Source organism: Anolis carolinensis, chromosome 1, assembly GCF_035594765.1.
Source record: "Anolis carolinensis isolate JA03-04 chromosome 1, rAnoCar3.1.pri, whole genome shotgun sequence".
Classification (NCBI taxonomy): Eukaryota; Metazoa; Chordata; class Lepidosauria; order Squamata; family Dactyloidae; genus Anolis; species Anolis carolinensis.
Genome location: NC_085841.1, coordinates 327,566,657 through 327,588,204, shown reverse-complemented (window position 1 = coordinate 327,588,204; position 21,548 = coordinate 327,566,657). Strand labels below are relative to the sequence as shown.

The 21,548-nt window shown below is 38.0% G+C and overlaps 1 protein-coding gene across 1 annotated transcript in view; it reads right to left on the bottom strand.

Annotated features, from left to right (window-relative positions):
* mipol1 (mirror-image polydactyly 1) overlaps positions 1-21,548 on the bottom strand; it is a 217,020-nt gene that overhangs the window by 104,130 nt on the left and 91,342 nt on the right. Inside the window, exon 8 of the mRNA XM_008102816.3 lies at positions 3,841-3,948. Coding sequence (XP_008101023.2) covers positions 3,841-3,948 — 108 coding nt within the window. The remainder of the gene's footprint in view (positions 1-3,840; positions 3,949-21,548) is intronic.

Here is a 21,548-nt window from a genome sequence, read left to right as displayed (position 1 = left end):
GAAAAGACACTTCTCTTTCTGAAAAATTGAATTTTAAAAAATATGAAAGAGTACCAATGGCACGTGCTGCAATCTATGTAAATTGTGAATTGCCAAGGTATAGAATTCACAGATTTTTACCAGAAAAGGAGTATCTCGGAAGATTCTGGAGATATATTGGGGGCTACAAAAACAGCCCGGGGTGGAGGCAAGTGGCCACAAAGCTAAACTTTGCCAACTCAAGTCCTAAATAGATCTAATCTTTTGCTTATATAAACTAACAAGCTCCATTACATCTTCCTATTACACTCCCTTCCTTCAGGCCTTATAGTTTGCTGAGATTAACTCAGCACTTTCCTTTAATCTGTTTTGCTTTTAGAAATATATTCTCCTTGACCAAGTGTCTCTTTCTCTTAACCACAAAGGAAAAAGCAACATCACCCTGCTCTCCATTCGTTTGTCTTTAGTAACAAGCTAAAGAATACTATTGCTAAGAAACATTTTAATCTCCACACACTTAGCTATACAATTAAAATTACTCATACAAATGAGTCAATAGTACTATTTGTGTAAAGAGAACCACATATGTAAATATCAGCTGAATCAAAATCTCATCATAAAAACATACTGTTTCTAAAATGGGCGTAGGTTTTTATTTTTTTGGAAGGAGTGGGGATAATATGAGCAAATGGCCCACTTAGTAACTCCAGTGATGATATGACATGGAGTTGTATACTTTTTAGCTGTCCCTATTTGGCAGGGACCTCTACCATTTCACTTCCTTCACCTGCCATTATAATATCCCAGTTTCTTTCTGTCCTCCCACTTCCTCACTTAGCTTGTCCTCAGCTTACTTTGGCTGCTTCAAACTGAATTCAAAGGGCAAAAGTAGTTTGACTCAATCAGAAAGAGGAGAGAAGGAGCAAAACTTGCTCTCCCCTGTTAACTCAAGCAAAAGCATACTGTAGCATCCTCTCCTAGTTTGTGTGTTTCCTCCCATTAATAACTGTTACCATCTTGAGCATTCTCTGATGTTGCTTGGGCACATGCGCTCTGGTTTTCATTTGTGAAATGTTGTATGGAGTCGATTTCTTAATACCATAAGCAATTTGTGTTGAACTTCCTATTATGTATATCGAAATGTATTTACAAATACTGGGCAGAATCCTAAAAATGTTTATATAATGGGTCAGTTTGATACTTTCTATGTATCTACACCTTTGCTATGCAAGCAAAAAATCCAAGTGGCAATAAACAGAAGAGAGCAATCCAGGCCACATCCTGCACATGCATTGTACACCTTTGCTAGAGGAGGAGGAGGAGGAGGAGGAGGAGGAGGAGGAGGAGGAGGAGGAGGAGGAGGAGGAGGAGGAGGAGGAGGAGGCGGAGGAAACTGCTATGGGGTCATGAGAATTGAAATTTCACAAGGTCATTAGCCTTCCCTGTGAAATTGAGCTGATAAAGAAAGCGTTGGTTTTAGGATTTTTTTGTATAATGTTTTTTATGGACGACATCAGTGGCCTGAGGTCCAGGAAATTTTAATGGTACATGTATTTATTAATTTTATCTTATATGGGTTATGTAATGTATTATTTGTTTATCTGTTTTGTTTTTGCTTTGTATCATGTAATTTCTGTTGTTTTAAGCATTGTTCGTGGCTTTGAGTCCCACCCATGGGAGAAAAGTGTGATAAAAATAGATAGATAAATAAATAATACGTCAACAAACTAAATTTCCATTATTCCATGGCATTGTAATATGGCACTTAGAGTAATGCCAAGCTGCATTAATTCTTCAGTGTAGATGCACGCCAAATTGGCAGACCTCTCTACTCCAAGGCTTCCTTTACTTCACACATATTCATTGTTGCTGGAGAACATCACATGGACTGAAGAGCTTTTGCAAAATGGAAGGAATGCTAGGGAAATTATTAAAAATACAGTGTCACCAAGGTTAATTAATTTAGTAACACTGATATCTCTTGCCATCTATTAGTCAAAAAGACACCAGAGATAGATCTCAAGATGCCCCAAAGCCGACTATTTTATCAATTAAAAAGATGAAGCATTTCTACCTCTGTGTACTCTTATGGTCTTCTTTGGGAGTCCAAAATCCAGAAATTCCTGGATTAGAATTCTTAAAGCATTCTTTAACCTGTCCTTGAGAATACCCATAGACCAAAGTTGGTGCCACACTGTGCCTAATGGTAAGGCCTCTCATTTAATGTATCTGGTAGTATAATAACTTAAAACATCTATGTATAACAAGACTGACTGAGATATATTATTATACCTATAGTGTTCTAGGAAAGCACAAATACTTAGAGCAGTGCCAATTTGAAAGTTTATCCTTGTGTTGCCAGAATGCTAAAAGCTCTTGATTATTAACATTATTAACATTATTAGCCAAAGCAACAAGCTCATGGAACAGTTGAACACCAACAAACAGCATTTATTTTATGCTTGTTTAAAACATCCTATCTTCTAAGAGCTTTTAAAACATTCCTAGGATAACTATACAAAAATCAATTTTATCTTTGCTGTCTTGTGTAAGTTGTATGGATGATGACTTTATGTGAAGACTAAGGATGTACAACTTCATAAGCTCTTGTAAGTCCATCTTTATCAGTGGCTTTTTGCACATTTTAAAAGCAATCGATAAAGGCAGCAGGATTTGTATGTCTCAAAACATTAAAAAAGTGAACAACAAGCAATGGAAAAACTGAACAACTTGACAAAGGTTGTTTCTCTCTCATCTTTGATTCAATAGGAAATCCATGGATTGCAATCCTAGAAACAGTTACCTTTGTGTAACCTCCACTGAACCCAATATTATCTATAACAGAAATATTCAGTAATTGTACTGAAAATATGTCATTTCTTCCTAAGAGAAGACAGTAAATAAATCCAGTTGCCACCGTGTTGTGCCTTTTCAAAAATCAAAGCATATAACTCCTTCAAATATCCTCATACTCCTCCTCTCCATATTAATTTATTATTTAATATGTATCCCCCACTTTTCTTCCTATAAGTTTAAAGAGGCCAATGAACAAGAAACAGAAAATAAACAGTTAATATCTCCTTTACAATTAAAAACAACTAAAATTGAACACCTTAAAGTATTAAAACATCAGCCCATAATAAAAAGTAAAAATCAATTATTTAAAAATACTCAGAAAATAAAATTAGAAAAGGATTAAAAATAGAAAATCATAAATCAAATGCTTTCCTAAAGGGAAGCTCTTTTCAAACACCTAAATGGCCATAGCCATGGGTGAGACAGGCCTTCTCATTCCCCCCTCCTCCTTTTTATACATCTCTTCCTTTTATCCTTTTCAACAAGACTTTTTCTACCTTGAACTGGGAAGAGGATTCATAAGCTACCCTTTTGCAAACATCAGTATCAACTGTGTGGTCACTACTCTGATAGGTCAACAATCTTATTAATACATCACACACCATTTGAAGCATATCAAACACTCTTTTAAAAAAAGAATTCATTTTGTATAGTCACCAATGGGCAAACAAGAGGCTGTCCCCCAATATTGTGAAATGACAATATGGGCAAAAAGGGAATCCGTATGAACCGAATGTCGGTTACCATAACTAAGCCAGGCAATTTGGAGAAATATGCTGTTTTTATCTTGTTGTTCTCATACGCGCATACACACAGAGGGCCATACTCACACCACAAAATAATACCATAACAGAAGGGTGCTGTATCTGTGTTTAAAGAAGAGGTTGTTGGCAAACAGCGCAGCTCCCTTCTGCTGAAATGTACACAACTGATATATGCAGCACTGAAAGCTGGCACCCAGGGCTTACAACCTTAATTTGCCTGCAAGAAGGAATGGAGATTTACCTTCAGAGCACGTTCTTGATTGTTTTCAGCAGTCAGATGTCTCGTGTTGTTTGCAGAAGTCTGGTTCTGCTCTTTCATATGATGAAGCTCCTGCTCTAGCCGTTTGCACTGCAACGAGGAAAGAATCCCATTAAGTAAAGGAACTGGACATCTTCTGTTTTCCCCCCCTTCAGCAAGCCAAATGAATTAATGTAAATAAAACTACTCTGTGTGTGTGGTGCCCGCGTATGTATATATACATATTTTCACTCCAAAATTTGAATCAGTGCAATTGTCTTCTATTTTTAATGTTAAATGTGTATGTTATACCCACCCATGTCTGCAAGAAATAGAGGATCATTGGAATGATTCAAATTTTGGAATGAAATATCTTATGAGTCAAGATAGACAATGAACACAGAGCTAATTCTCTTGTGCTAAAATTTGTCACACACAAAATGGCAAATTTAATATTTTAAAAAAGCATCTAAAAATATCAGAATGAAGACAAATGAATTACTGTAGAAGGAAAAATTATTCTCCATATCAGGAGAGAAAGGTGATTACTTACAAGGAAATGTCCATACATACAAGTATATTTGACTATATAATGCTGAACTGAAAGAAGGAGGCATAGTGTTGTACACCGTCTCAAAACAACATCAAACAAAACTGATTATCCTCAATGCACAAACTATCATACACCAGTTAAAGCTACAGCTATGGGAAGCATTGGTTGCATTAGAGCTTAATACTGTACCATCTACAAAAAAATGCCAGGGTGGCATAGTAATTGAGAGTTGGACTATGATTCTGAAGATACAGGCTAACTCCCCACTTGGCCATTGGAAACCCATTTTCAACTCCAGAAAACCTTGATAGGGTCACCACAAAACTGGAAACAACTTGAAGCCACAAAACAACAACTAGGGAAGAGAAGTGTTATTTTTGTGTGTGACAGGGAACATGTTTCAAAGAATTAAACAACCAAAATGTCAGCTAAGATATTGTATATGTTCTGAAGATCACTTATCCGATTTTTGAAAAGGGCCATAGAGTATTTTTGTTTAAAGCAACAATGATTCCAGGGGAAACAGTCCTAACAAGATTGAAAAATTTAAGACCAAACCAGTGCACAAAGTCTAATGTAAGAGAGAAATCCAAAAACTAAGTGAGAGAAGGGAGTTTGTGAAAGCATAACGTTATATGAGATTAACACTGTAAATTTATTTGTACAGTGGTATGTCAACGCTTGTTAGTCACTGACAATAATGCACAAGCTTCACTTTTGGCCACTCGGCTCTGTGAAAACTGTCAAGTGAGTGACACATTTCTGGAAATGTGCCAGAAACATATGGTGAATCCATTTTGGAATACAACTTGATTTTTTTAGACACAAGTTATAGGGGATTTCATGATATTTAACATGCACATCTAGATTTTAACTGTTTGCTTTTGTAGGAACAAACCTACTTTTACCAATGTATAATAACAGTGCAATAATAATGGACTTGCACTGTAAGCAATTTTCAAAGAGACCAGAGATAGAATGCCAATGAGCAAGTCCAGATTTTCATAGAAACCAATATATATTTTTCATATTGAAATATTTATTCACATAAGCAACATCCAGATGTGCTGGCTGGCTAGAGTCCATTGAGCAGTTGCAAATACTTATGTCCTACTAAATCCGTGTTATTTAAACGTTCTTAGCTATGAACTGAATTGGAACAATTAATAGATGTCATTGACCACACACTTGATACAGCATTTGCTTTCAACATTTGAAAACTCTCCTAAAACTCTACTAAGCATAGTCCAGGTGTGGAAAAATTACCGGTCCTATATAGCCTCTAGCATGACTTATTTCACTGTTCTAGAGAATACCCACTCCATATCCTACAGAATGGATTTTTCAAGAGTTTGCAAGGAAGAGAGGACTCTGGAAAAATGCCTCTTTCATTAATGGAAGTACCCTGTTGGACCACAAGATGTCTGTGAGCAGAAAGAGCATCTGTCCACAAGAGAGAAACCCCATATATTGTAGGTCACTCTTCAGTAAACATGGTGGCGCAACTGTCCAGACTTCCCCTTAAAGTCTTTCATGAAGTGCCCACAGAAATTCTTTTTCCCTTCCTGTTTGCTGAGGTCCAAAGACTGAGGAAGAAGCTATATGAAACTATTGACTGCTAACTCTGCTCTCAACCAAGTCAGTTGGAATTTTGCTCTTCCAACCATGTGTTCAGAGAAAGCAGACAGCCAAAAACAAAGAAAAACTGTATAGGCAGCCAGTCAGTGCTGACCCTCAAAACACCTTCTCACCTCTCTCTTGATTTCTCCTCTCTCCCTGAGTGTAGGCAAAATAAATAAGTGCTCTTGATCAGAATAAATAGAAAGATGCATATGGACTTGGCATTACATAATGATTATTATATAAATTGCTTCCTAGAAGGAAGGAGCCATATGTGCCCTCAACTTGCTGTCTTGGGCCATAGTCACGGGATTACAAAATCCTGAAGAAATAATGTAGAAATAATAACATTCATGTCCAGAATCCTATTGGGGAGTTGCATCCTTGTAATTAGAATTATTAAACCACCACTCCAGGAAGCATTCACTTTGGTCAATTCCATGTTGGTATGGTTGGATTCTGTGGCAGCTTATGGGGTTATATGTTATGCTATACCTGAAACCCTGGTGGTGAAGTGCGTTAAAGCACTGAGCTGGAGACCGAAAGGTCCCAGGTTCAAGCCCCGGGAGCGGCGTGAGCGGCCGCTGTTAGCTCCAGCTCCTGTCAACCTAGCAGTTCGAAAACATGCCAATGTGAGTAGATCAATAGATACCACTCCGGCGGGAAGGTAACGGTGCTCCATGCAGTCATGCCGGCCACATGAGGTGTCTACGGACAATGCCGGTTCTTCGGCTTAGAAATAGAGATGAGCACCAACCCCCAGAGTCAGACATGACTGGACTTAATGTCAGGGGAAACCTTTACCTTTACCTTTTTATACCTGAAGCAAGTGCAGCTTGAGATCTGTGTATCTACTAGTCTTGTGCAATTCTGCTGGAGGGCAATCTGTTTTTGATATCTGAGTTTCATTGGGTACCCAGATCCATTTTCAGGAGCCTCCCAAAACCAGCGAATATAAAAATCTGTATTTGGCTAGGCAGCCTAAAGATCCGGCCAATTGGCGGCAATGGGGAACTTACAAAGCCCCCTTTCTGTTCCTGGGATCCTTTCCTTTCTTCTTTTCAAGAGAATCTGGGTTTGTGCAACAGGGTTAAGGAAGCACCCTTCCTAGGACCCTTTCCTTTCTTCCTTTCAAGGGAGCCTCAAAGGGGGGCCCCAGGGATTTAAAAGAGGGGGCCTTAATGGGGAGTGCGGGGGGGGGGTGTCTCCTCTCCTCGTCCTGATCCCCACCCAGAGGGTGCTGCAGGAGGAAGATGCCTCCTTTTCCAACTTCTCGGCATCTAGCTCTTTCTCCCTCTCCCTTTCTTCGCCTTCCCTTCCCTGATGTGGTACAATTCAGAACTAGAACTTTAATCCCATCACTCTCATGATGCACCACAGTGAACAAGTATCCAATTACAAGAGGAACTACCTAAATGAGCTATAATACTCTAATCGGTCAAAACATAAAATAATGCTTTTAAAAAATTTTGTAGTTTGTATGCAGTCCTGAAAATATACATGGCCTGTTAATGGCTGGTTCATTCTGTTTCAAAAAAAAAAAAAAGAAAGAAAAGAAAAGAGATACTATTGGGTTTTTAATATATTGACAAAACAAATCTGATCCAATATTTCATGATTAATTAGACTGGGAACAAAACACATTCCTGAATGCTTCCCCTTAATATCTTCTTTATCTTCTTCTTGCCTGTTTGGCTTTAGCAAATATACCCTGATGCCTTGAACTGTCATGTCCCATAAAGTACCATCTTATCATATCAGAATCAAAAAATTTCCATGAAATAACTTAATATTGGCTCAAACAAAGGGAAGCTAAGGACGGTACCTAATTAATTAAAAAAAATGCTGCTATAGGATGTGGCAATAACAGCGAGCTTAGTTTTTATATTGATTCATGGGGAATGAGGTTGATCAATGGTTGTGAGATCAGAGATGGTGAGAATGGCCATCTCCACAACATTCTGACTCTAAACGTCTCAAGTGTGTCATCACCAAATAACCCACTTAAACTTTACCTTAGCTAGACCATACTGCTGGTGTGCAACTTTTACAATGTTCGCAATTATGACAAGTTAAAGCAAAATGAACATATACGATTCCTGAAAACCTTGGGATTACATTTGTGTGAGTTTTTGTTTCAAAGAGTGGCTAACAAAATAAATATTTGAATATCAGGGCAAGATGTTTCAGCTTCTGCCTTCAACAGCTCCTCCAAATTTTTGGCAGAGGTCAAAGGCATTTTGCCATAAAATTCAGATATTCTTGTTTGGTTAGTTTCACTCAGACTTGTCTGAAGAGCTCTTTGATGATTTAAAAATGGCTTTTGTATATGTATGTGTGCATTCCAATCAGTTCCTGAAGAATCGTGAAGAATGGCATAGAACCTATACCTTCCTGTAGACTAGCAACTTCTTTGCCTAGTGGCAGACTTGTCATATTCAAATACGCACATTTTGTCTATCAGGAATGGATGAGAAATTATCACCTTTTAATTCTACTTCTCCGTGTTGAAAATGTGTTAATTGCTGATCTTCATGCCTATGTGTTGGACCTGGTAAATCATTCTGGGTCAGGATCATATCTAGTTGGAGGATCACCATATCTCTTCTCGGTCTGTTCTCCCACTCCACAGAATAAAGGTGGGGCTACATTCCTATGATACATCATCTACCATAAAACATCGGGGTGATCCTTGAATGCTGTGAGTAATTTTCCCAAGTCTCTTTAAATGTCTAGCCAGTGTTCTTCCATTCTACTTGCTTGTCATATCTCTCTTAGCCTAAAAATGCTTAATTCAATTCCTTAATTGGAACCTCAGTTTCAATTACATTTTGAGCTTCCAAGGAATATTCCCCTGCATGCTGGATTGCCCAGTCATTCTGGCTACCTCCTTTGTATTAAATAGGCGTAAGGTAATAACAGATTAAGTTTTGCCTCATGACGATAGTCTGTAAAATGTTCTCCCGTATAAAAGCATGGTCCCAGATTAAAGAGTCCTCTTCTTACAAACCTAGGATAAATAATATCACAACAACAACAACCACAACAACAACTGCAACAACGTTTGATACTCTGCTTTTTCTCTTCATAAGGAGACGCAAAGCAACCTAGCAAAGAAGCAGAGACTATGATGCATATTTTCTGTTGTTTTTCTTAATCTGTTTATTCTATTATGCTTATATTTTTATTGTGATGTTCTTTGATTATTGTTTATGTGATTTTAATATGTTGTAAGCCGTTTGGGGTCCTGTGAGGGAGAAAAGTACAGAATTATTATTATTATTATTATTATTATTATTATTATTATTATTATTATTATTATTATTATTCGCAAGATAATAAAATGGAGGCTGATCTATCCACTGAGCACCAGAACTGAAAACTGACTTTTATCTTTGTTAGCTTGAACACATTTTTCTAAAAAATGTTTTGCACACCATCTAGCAAACTTTTCATTTATTTAGCTGCCTAAAAGTGTAATAAACAAATAACATTTTTACTGCATTCATTTTTTAAAAAGTGTATATCCTACATTTTTATCAAACTGAAACTCAATTGACATGTCAAGAAGCCTCTTCTCTCTGCCCCTAGACAAAGACAGCTTAACAGATTTCAAACTTGTTTTATTATTCTCGCCTTTCTTTATTTTCTTTTGAAAGATCAGCATATGAGGATAGTTCCCAACATAAAGATTCCTAAGGAAAACAAGCAGTTTTCACAGTGATTTTTGCTTTAAAAAAAACACTCTCTGCCTTGTCCCAAATTCATCCTGATTGCTCGAGAGGCAAATATCTCACCACTTGGATGCTGCACAACTCCTTCCTCTGCAGACAAAAATAATACCAAACTCTTCCAGTCAAAACACAAACCAACCTTTGGTGTCAATGTGAGTTATGTACTTTGAACAGCAGATGTTTGGAAGCACTTGTGTTTATCTAAATTGATTTTATCCTTGTCTTTTAAATTTAAAATGTAAAATGTCAGTCTAGATGAGTTTATTTAACTATACTATGACTCAAAATTAAAGCCTCACTCCCCTTTAAAAATGTGAAGTCTTTACTCTGGAGATTAAGAAAACAATAAAGAAGAATATTTATCATATTATTAGATTTAGTATTAAAAAGAGTTTTGGTGGTTAGGTCCCAGGAACGTCTGCATTTTGGTAATTTTTATATGATTAGCAAGAAAAACATTTAGGCTTAAAGAAGGGAACTTCAAACAGTCTCAGTGTTTTGTCAGTTAGAAGGTGCAAAAAAAAAATACTCCTTGTTTTTCCACACTCCTTGTTCTTTTAATTGTAATCCAGCCAGGGTTTGAAACTGTCAAAGAATCAAGGAGAATTTAGTATATTTTGTTCACTCTTAATAAATATCAGTTTATGAATAAGATGAAGAAAGGCATGAAAGAAAGTTTCATTAAAATATGCCAAGAGTAGGATTTTCAGATGCAACTCTCACTTAGCAGCACAAATCCTACTGAATATAATTTGATTTGCAAGAAGGTTAATGGAGCTTGTGATCTTATTTGGGAATCTTTATTCAACCTCCCTCCACCTTGCAAGATTTTAATGGAGGAAATGACTGTATTGGCAACAAGGAACGGGCATTGACCACGGGTCACAGTCCAAATCAGAAAAATGAACAAATTCACCTCAGACTTCTTTTGTGGTCATCAAACTCACCCCACATCCAGACCTGAATTTTTGCTTCAGAAGTATGACGCTTCATGTCTCACTGCTGGTGAATTACTGCATAAATAGGGGTATAGCGTCTAGATCCAGGGAAGTCATGCTCCCCCTCTATTCTGCCTTGGTCAGACCACACCTGGAATACTGTGTCCAATTCTGGGCACCGCAATTGAAGGGAGATGTTTACAGGTTGGAATTTGTCCAGAGGAGGATGACTAAAATGATCAAGGGTCTGGAGAATGAGCCCTATGAGGAACGGCTTAAAGAGCTGGGCATGTTTAGCCTGCAGAAGAGAAGGCTGAGAGGAGACATGAGGGCCATGTATACATATGTGAGGGGAAGTCATAGGGAGGGGGGAGCAAGCTTGTTTTCTGTTGCCCTGCAGACTAGGACACGGAACAATGGCTTCAAACTATAGGAAAAGAGATTCCACCTGAACATTAGGAAGAACTTCCTAACTGTGAGAGCTGTTCAGTAGTGGAACTCTCTGCCCCGAAGTGTGGTGGAGGCTCCTTCTTTAGAGGCTTTTAAACAGAGGCTGGATGGCCATCTGTTGGGGGTACTTTGAATGGGATTTTCCTGCTTCTTGGCAGGGGGTTGGACTGGATAGCCCATGAGGTCTCTTCCAACTCTATGATTCTATATGGTGGGGAACATATTTTGAGTGGTTAGAGTTCCGCCAGATTTCAGACAAATTGACATAGGTGTTTTTGTGGAAGAAGACTATAAAGAAATGTCATCAAAAAAGGGCAACTTTAGGTAAATTGATTTGCAGAATTAGATAGTTGGACCTATGGGTTCAAAGGAGTTGCCGATGTGTCTTTATAGTAACCAAAGCAAAGGAAGGAATTTTAAATACATCTCCTATAGCAAGCAGCTCTACTCTTTTCAAAGGCCTCCACCTTACTTGAGATTAGTCAGCTACATAGATTACTTGACCTACCACCTTGATACAAATGTGGGGTAAATGAAGTTGATAGTGCAACCTAAATCCAAAATGTAAAAAAAAATCCTTTAAAACACTGCATAATTTTCTGTCATATCTAGTTAAGAGAGCTTGGCACAGGTATCTTTCTGGACTACAACTTCCAGAAATCATTTGGCAGACTGGCTCCTAACCATGCTTTCTGAAGGATTCAATGACGTTTACCCTATATACTCATGCATAAACCCAGAATTTTTAGTCAAAGAAATCAATGCAAAAACTTAGGTTGATTTATCTATGAGTCATTGTGAGTACTGTACCTAAACTCTTCCCTTTACTCTTTGAACTGTGGTGCCACTGCTGGTCCTTTTGAATGCCTGGGCAGGGAGATAGCATTGGTGACTATAGGCCCTGAGGCAGCTTTGGTGCTTTCTCCTTTCTACAGAATGACCTTTGACTTATTCACAGGTCATATCAAAATCCATAATTTTGGGTCCCACAATCTGTCGCCGACTTATACATGAGGTTTACTTGTACATGAATATATACAACATTAAAAAAACTTTCCAAGCTCTGCTAGTGAGGCGCTACGTGGCAGAAAATGGTTTCACATAACTTCCTGTTGCAATAGCACCTCGAAAAAAGTGAAGCAAACAAAGCAGCAAACAGTTCAGATGATGTATTGCTATTCTTGATACTGCACATGACCATGCTTTTTGTAATAGGAATTTTGTGTGACAAGAGAGAATAGAATTAATGGGTATATTTGATAATGCCTTTGTTCATTAAATAATTAAATCATTATTTCTTCCTATAGTTTTCAGCTCTGGAGGTTTTAGTTCTGTTTATATTGCAGCTGGACAAAATTCTAATCACTTTTCTGGTTTGGATCAGGCATTTTATTTGTGATTTTATGTTAGGTGTAAAGAAAAAGAGAAACCCTTCAGGATGTTTTTTTTAATGCCCCTCATATATACATATGAGAGCTCTGTTTTACATGGAGGTTCTATTATTCATTCAATTTTCTAATTTCAAGCCTCCTATTCAAATAAATTATTTATAAACAAAGCATGTAAGATGATAAATAGTACTCAAGGTAGGAGATTAGTATGCTCAAGCACACTTTACAAACCTGAGCTAATGCACCTTCTTCCAGTTGTTCAAACAAAAGGAACCCAGTGCAGTACAATGGGCTTTAAAATGTTCATACTGCTTTCATACATCTCAGAGTTATCAATGCCCCAACTAATTCTCATTAGTACACACACACATATAAAAAATGCTAATTCATTTCTAGTTGAGTACTGATAAATACGACAAGGTTTGTCCATTGAAAGTTATCATCTTGACGTGGCTGGATTAAACCATGCTTCTGGGAAATTTCAACATTCGAGCCAAGGTCAGAAAGTCAGAGTGGCTCAGGATTTCATGTTTGTCATGACAACCATAGGCCCATTGTAATTAATATCTGGCACACTTTTGATTTAATATTCTATTTCTGTGGAGTTGGCTCTATCTGCAGTGACATGTCGTTGTCATGGTCAGATTATCTTCTGGTGAGTTTTGTATTTGCTGGCTGCAGAAAGAGAAGAAATGGGAAAGTGAAAGAGGCCCACCTGGAATGGAACTGGTGAGCACTTTGAAAGTTAGCCACCATATATTTAGGATTGGCTCCCTGGTCCTCAAAGTGTGACTTGAACTTCATGGAAGAAGAGTGAATAGCAGGCTGCTGAACTGTAACTTTTGCATTGTGACCATATTTTCTATGGGTTCACATATATATGGGTCTATATCTGTGTAACACATGACCTACAAAGCTTTTAGAGTTTTGTTGTGTGTTTTCTGGGCTGTATGGCCATGTTCGAGAAGTATTATCTCCTGACATTTCACCCACATCCATGGCAGGCATCCACAGGTTATGAGGCTTTTAGATATTAGAGATTTTGATGGCCCTTCTCATAGATGTAAAAGCTTGTTCAGTTTCCTCTTGAACGAAAGGAAAAATTTATCATATCAGTAAAAAATGTCCATCTGTGCTGCAGAAGTCGGATGGGTAAACTAATTAATAGATGACCACTTGACGAACCAAACTTACAGATAAGCAATCTGTTCTTCCTCATTATGGTCTTGGTAAAGTTAAAGGTTTCCCCTGACATTAAGTCCAGTCATGTCTGACTCTGGGGGTTGGTGCTCATCTCCATTTCTAAACTGAAGAGCCAGCGTTGTCCGTAGACACCTCCAAGGTCATGTGGCCGGCATGACTGCATGGAGAGCCGTTACCTTCCCGCCGGAGCGGTACCTATTGATCTACTCACATTGGCATGTTTTCGAACTGCTAGGTTGGCAGAAGCTGGAGCTAACACCGGGTGCTCACGCCGCTCCCGGAATTTGAACCTGCAACCTTTCTGTCTGCAAGTTCAGCAGCTCAGTGCTTTAACACACTTTGCCACCGGGGCTCCATATGGTCTTGGTGCATCACAAATATTAATAAGCCTAACCTAGAAGGCAAATGGAAAGTTTATGAGAACAAATTGACGACACCACATCCCAATGCTAGGATAGGAAGAAACTGCTCCTTGTATGTGTTGCAGAGTTCATTTGCCTTTGCGCAAAGAAAAGGTATGTTGTTCTTTTGTGTACAGTAATGTCAGAGCAAACATTTAACTTAGTTGGTGTCTTGTCCAATGGTTCCATCGCAGTGAGACAGAAGTATCTTCGATTAATGCAGAGGAAGCTTGAGTGAACATAACCAGGCTTTTTCCATGACTGTATAGTGCTTCCTTGGTTGAACATCCTAATGTATGTTGACAGACAGGAAAACAAAATTCTGTAAACAATCTGTCATTCTAATGAGCTGGTTTTCAAATAAGCTTCCATGGATTTTACTGAAAGCCATATGCAAACAAGAATATTGCTTAAATGTTAAGTTGACAGTAATAGCACAAAAGGAGAGAAATGATTCTTGTCCTTTGCAAAATTCTGCCACATTAGCTCAGGAAACAAATACCGTGGATCACTGTCTCATCATCAGCACAAATCATGTATTAATCTTCATGTTCTGTTTTGTCCCCAGATCAGGAGTTTGCAGGTGTCTCCATGCAGTACACAAGTATTTGTTTGTCTATCGTACTGTCAGTTGAGCTGTCAACAGCCTAAGTCTCTCTTCTTGGTTGCGTTATATAGATGTATATTCTCTAAACACTTCTAAATTCTAAGTAAACTACTTTAAAGTAGTTAGGGCATAAGAAAATAAAACAGAAAAACCTCAGTGGGGTTTGCTTATTGTGTTTACTGCTACAGTATAGTGGAAACAAGCAAATTCAATACGATACACACATACTTTCATTTGATGTAATCCTTACTGTAATCTCTCAACCCCAAAATCTAATCTGGTGGGGACCTAACCCAGCAGAGCAGAACTGGTGGTTGCAGAAGGGCATACAGAGTTAAGAGGAATCAGTTCTACTAAGGAGATGGAGTTTTGCCTTTTATAGTTTGGAATAATATATTATTTTGAAATATTATAGCCATTGTAGTCAGTTGTGAGTTGCTCTGCAAGTGTACATGACATTGCCCTGGTGGGTAACTAATCAGGACTAGGGATAAGGGGAGAATTCAACACAATTTCCACTTGTTCAACTTGCTGAATATCTGGTTTCAGAACTGGTTGTTCTTGCCTATGAACAAAAACAAGTGTATGACCACTTGCACAACTGATAAAATCAACAAAAGTCTGAGGGTGCATAGTCATTTTCTGTTAACATTACACTGGATTTAGGCTTGGGAAAGTACAGTCATTACTACAATAAACCCTTGTGATTTGGGCAATCTTCATGTAACTCACGATGGAGCAATGGCTGAACTTAAAGAATGCAGTCAAATATGTCTTGTGTTCATGTATATATTCTGCAGAATCGGACAGCACTGTTTTTCCTGGAATGGGGAACTTCAAAATGCATTTTAGCTTTGAATATCAGGAAAGAGAAAGATAGGAGCTTGCCTTTCAGGAATTTACACTATGTGCGCATCTGGCTCAGTGCTGTATATCTTATTGCAAAGTGGCTCTCCAGGATATTTTAAATTCATTTCCTCTTATGATGTCATTCACTACCTAATGGGAGAAGGAAACAGCAAAACTGGAAGTGTTTAGAATGAGAAAGGGCAATAAGGAAATGTACTTGGGAAGCTGGACTTTTGAGTAGGTAATATATCTAGGCAAGTTGTACGAGGGGGAAAATGAGCAAGGATTCTCCAACATGAGTTTCTCCCCCAGTTTCCCTCTACACTGACTTCATTGACCACTGAGTCAATAGGTCGAGGCATCTCAAATAAAGGAAGCCAATGTGATATTTGTGTGTGTGTGGTGTTAAAGAAATATACAGGCAGTCCCCAAGTTACAAACATCTGACTTACAAATGACTCATAGTGACAAATGGGGATGAGACCACAGGAAGTGAGAGCAATCTACCCCTTGAAAGGGAAATTCACCCCTGAAAGAGTTATCATGAAGAAAAGGTGCCTCCACTGAAGCTTTATCACTAATCCTTGTTTCCACAACCAGCCACATTTTTCAAAATCCAGTTATCACAGGGAGAGAAAGTGAGGTGAAATCTTCTGAACAGAGGCACAGACAGAAAAACAAATACCAAAGGAGTGTTAACCCTTCCCTATGCTATCCAAAGCTGAAACATATACATATAGAGTTTCACTTATCCAACATAAACGGGCCGGCAGAGCGTTGGATAAGTGAAAATGTTGGATAATAAGGAGGGATTAAGGAAAAGCATATTAAATGTCAAATTACGTTATGATTTTACAAATGAAGCACCAAAATATCATGTTTTACAACAAATTGACAGAAAAAGCAGTTTAATACATGGCAATGTTATGTAGTAATTACTGTATTTACGAATTTAGCACCAAAACATCTCAATGTATTGAAAACATTGACTACAAAAACATTGACAACTAAAAGGCAGACTGTGTTGGATAATCCAGAATGCTGGATAAGGGCCATGTATAAATATGTGAGGGGAAGTCATAGGGAGGAGGGAGCAAGCTTGTTTTCTGCTGCCCTGGAGACTAGGACGTGGAACAATGGCTTCAAACTACAGGAAAGGAAATTCCACCTGAACATTAGGCAGAAGTTTCTCAATGTGCAAGCTGTTTGGCAGTGGAACTCTATGTCCCGGAGTGTGGTAGAGGCTCCTTCTTTGGAGGCTTTTAAACAGAGGCTGGATGGCCATCTGTCGGGGGTAATTTGAATGAGATTTTCCTGCTTCTTGGCAGGGGGTTGGACTGGATGGTCCAGTCCAACTCTATGATTCTGTGATTCTATATGTATACACACACATACACACATATAGCTGTATCACTTAAAAAATGACCTGTTCTGACTTACAAATAAATTCAATTTAAGAACAAACCTACAGAACCTATCTTGTTTGTAACTAGGGTTGCAGCCTGTACAAGATGGTCAAGTATTTCAAGAATATTAAGTTCATGGTGTCATCCTTTTTCTAAGATACACATCAACCAAAAAGAGGACCAAAAAGGGATAAATCGGATATTTGTATGTGCTGCTACATATGCTATATATGCCTAATTTAGATATGATGGCTATAAGTCCAAATCGAAATCCATAATTATAGAACCATGATTCCACTTTAAGCATTGCGATTACAGTTCAGTACGTGGGTTCACAGTTCAGTGAGGTACCAAAGCTCTCTGGTTGAGAATTAATACCATTCCATAAATTGCAAATCTCAGCATCCCATAAGGTGGAAGCATAGTAGTTAAAGTGGTTTCATAGAGCAAGAGTTTGGCAAATCTGACCATCCAGATATTTTAGGCAACATCTCACACCAACAAGAAGAATGAAAAGGACTGTGTGAGTTGTCATTCAAAACATGTGGAAAGCTGAAGTTTCCCAAACTACTGTAACAAGATGCCTTCAAATAAAGAACTACTAAAGACTGGTGCATGGACACCTTAGTAAGCTGAGATACCTCCACTGAGGAAAATCATTTGCCCAGGAACTACATATATCCATTGGAGCTCTTAAATGCACCAGCCAACGCCTCTAAACAAAATTTTTGTTTAGTGTCATCAATAAATTACATTTGCTCTGAACTTTAACACTGCATGAATGCAACTGCGTTTGAAGGAGGTTTGGTAATATGCTATAAAAAGCAAACTACCACTAAAATAAAACTTATTGGTTTCCTTCCTAAGGTTCTGACATTAAATATTTAAATTCATTCCAAAAAGTGGTTAGGGAGTCTGATCTGTATGAACTTAGAGCTTAGCACTATGATAGAAGAGTCAAACAGCAATTAATCTAACAAGCTTTCATGCAAATTTAGGGACACTACTGAGAGTCATTTACAAATGGAGAGTCGGTCTTAACTATTAGAGAGAAAATGAATTTTCCATATTAAAATTAATTAATATTTGTAATTAGAGGTATGGTTTAATTGTGTCCTCAAACATCATGCTGGCATGGACTTTGCAAATTCTGCACAACACCATTGTTTGAACAAGCACAACAGGTGATTTTACAATACAAATAACAGATATCTCAGGGCAGAAATTTGACATTGTTCTGAGTGTAAGTGGAAGAGTCATTAAAATGGGTTAACAACTTTAAGAGGTTATTTATGCATATTGCCTATTTGTACATATATTTAGTACTAATTAACTACATTAAAATCCAAGCAATGTGAGGAAGAAGGGAAATACTAGATAATCCTTGCCAATTTTTGTTTAATATTTGTAGATGTTTCCTCATTATTTGACTGGACATTCCATCTACATCATTTGAAAAGAGAATTTTGAACCAATCAAGCAATTCGATTTTTAAAAATATACCTCACCTCAACTTATGGTACATCTACACTTTAGACTTAATGCAGTTCAATACCGTTTTAACCACAATGGCTTAAGATTGTAGATAGAAAATAGACAGATCAATTTGTATATATTTTCTTTCATATTATGCTTTCAAAAAGCTTTTTAGAGTGCTTTCTTGCATATTCTGCATGAATATGTAACCAAGAGGTTACATATTCAGCTCAGTGGATTAATCCTGGCTTTTTTGTTTGTGTCCACATTGATTCAACTCTGATGTTAGACTAGGTTGGGAAACTGCTGCAACTGAGAGGGTCAATTATGGCTCATGAACACCCACAACAACCTATATCACCCCAAATTATCCAAGAATGCAAATTGGAATTTATCACTGTGTTGTTGGTTGAGATATTGGATGTTTGGTTAAATTAAGGAGATTATTTCTTGCAAAGTGTACCGTGTCTAGGGGTTGCCAGGTAATAATGACGGAGCATTCCGGGCATGTTTCTAATGGGAAAATAAATTTTTTGGCTACAGGGCCAGTGTTAGGGGGAACAAAAATCCTCAAGTGCTTCATATGCCCTCAATGTGTTGTACAGTACTCCTGACATCTTCATTTGAAGAATATTTCTGAAGTTTCCTGATGAATACTCCCATCCTTCATGCCATGGAGAGCAGATGATAACACGGGGCAGGATCATGGACCCCAATTTCAATGGGCCCTCAGCTGAAGAACCATGAGTAATAGTTCCAAGTCAGGGACTTTGTGTCTGGGATTTCCCTTTGAAATGAAGGATACTCAACCTGTGCTTCGTGATCTCGTTCTGGATTTTAAATCACAGGTAACTTTGAGATTGTTGAGTGCACCCAGCTTTGTTCTTCCTTCATTGGCTAGTGTGCGGAAAGCACAATCATGTATTCATGCATCTTTATATTGTACTATGAAGCTCAGTGGATTTGACCCAGGGATATTTTACATGCATGTATATCTGTGAGCATATGCATCACTCACTTGTCTTACCTCATACATGTCTCTACATAGGAATGGTAGATTCATATGTATAAAATGATGGGACTACTCTTCAGAAAGGGACACACTGTATTTGTCACCATGCTCAAATTAAGTCAAAAGGTTAGTGGGTTAAAAAGACCATTGTCATATACCTCAGAACCTCTGAGCATGCCTGCCATAGATGTGGGCGAAACGTCAGGAGAGAATACTTCTAGAACATGGCCATACAGCCCAGAAAACACACAATCCATCACCGTCATTATTTTGTACTGCTCTTTTCTGGAGACACCCACTACAAAATGAATTACATTACTGTTCTTGAAACACATTTTTGTAACAATTGGATTCTATTCACAGAAACAAAGGACGCTGTCTTACTCCAGGTCTACTCTGAATGGCAGAAGCTCTCCAGGGCTTCAAGCAGAAATCCTTCCTGTCACCTGCAAACCTGAAACTTGGGCTAGATTAGATGGCGATAGAGAATCAGGGATTAAACCTGAGACATTCTACATGCAAAGCACACGCTGTACTGTTGATAAGGCTTCCTGGATTGCTTTCCATATGGATCAAAGATATAGATTACCCATACAACCATTAAAAGAAGAGTGATACCTCTCAGTTGTTGCTGCTTTTTATTTTAGCAGCTTCTGCAAGTACTTCAGGAATTAACTCTTAACTTCAATTTGGCATTCCAATTTTATCATGTATATCCCTTTCACCTTTATTCTACTCTTAAGGGCAATAGCAACTCATTTGAGTATCAGAAAAGGAAGGGCTTTCAAAGAAAATGTCTCAGAGCTAATCCTGGCTTTCTGATCTATTGCATTAACTGCTCATATACTTGCTGATTAGGTAGTGCTCCCTTTGTTGAGTATCAAAAAGAAAGAAAGAAAGAACGAATGAAATGAAAAGAATGAGTTAATAGCAAAGCTGACAAAAGTAAAAGAAAGAGTTAATAGCAAAGCTAGGAGGTCTGATTGATACCAGAAATTAGAGAGAGAAACTGATAAATTAGCCAGAAGAACTCTAGGACAGCTTTTGTTGTAAGTGTCTGTCACTTACGTTTCTGAATTTTTGTCCCAGTCTAGTTCATTCTCTCAAAGAACATGAGCATTTTGTAAAATGAAATCACAAAATACAGAATATTTACCATAAACAGAAACATGAGCAAACCCTCATATATATTTGGGGTTCCATGACATTAAAATAAAGTCTCTTCTCCCACCGCCTTTCAATGAATGCATAAATTTCCTAATGGCACCATTAGAGTAATAGAATGTGTTGTCAAAGGCTTTCATGGCTGGAATCACACGGTTGTTGTGTGTTTTCTGGGCTGTATGGCCATGTTCCAAAGTATTCTCTCCTGACATTTCACCTGCATCTATGGCAGGCATCCTCAGAGGTTGAGATACGTCACAACCTCTGAGGATGCCTGCCGTAGAGAGAATACTTCTGGAACATGGCCATACAGCCTGGAAAACACACAACAACCCAGAGTAATAGTCTTAAGGATTGGAAGGGACCATAAGGATCATCCAGGTTCAATACATTGCCATGAAGGAATACAGAATGAAAGCATTCCTGAACTACGATCTTCCATCACTGTTTAATTTTCTCCAAAGATAGAGTGCCCCACCCTCTAAGGTAGTACATGCTACCCTACAACATTTTTAACAGTAAAGAAGTTCTTCCTAATATCTCCTAATATATATGAGGAAGATTAAATTAAGGTGTTTCATATTTTCAATCCCTGTTGAAGTTCTGCTTTGTTCAGTTCTTCCTGTGGATAGCCGCTAGGTTATTTCTATTTGTCCATCTAGATATCTTTCTTACATGCTCTTTCCCTCAAAATCTGCTCTGGAGTGGGCTCACCATAGCAAGACTGGTGACAATGCAGATATGTGAGCAAAACAAAGGAGGTCCTGCTGGATAAGTAGAACTAAATTGGGTACCATTGGAGTTAGCTCTTTGTAGGCTCATCTAAATGGGAATGTCTGTATGCTTGAAAGTAGCTTGAAGTCTAACAATTGGCATTTTACATGCCCTTTAAAGACTAACAAGTTTG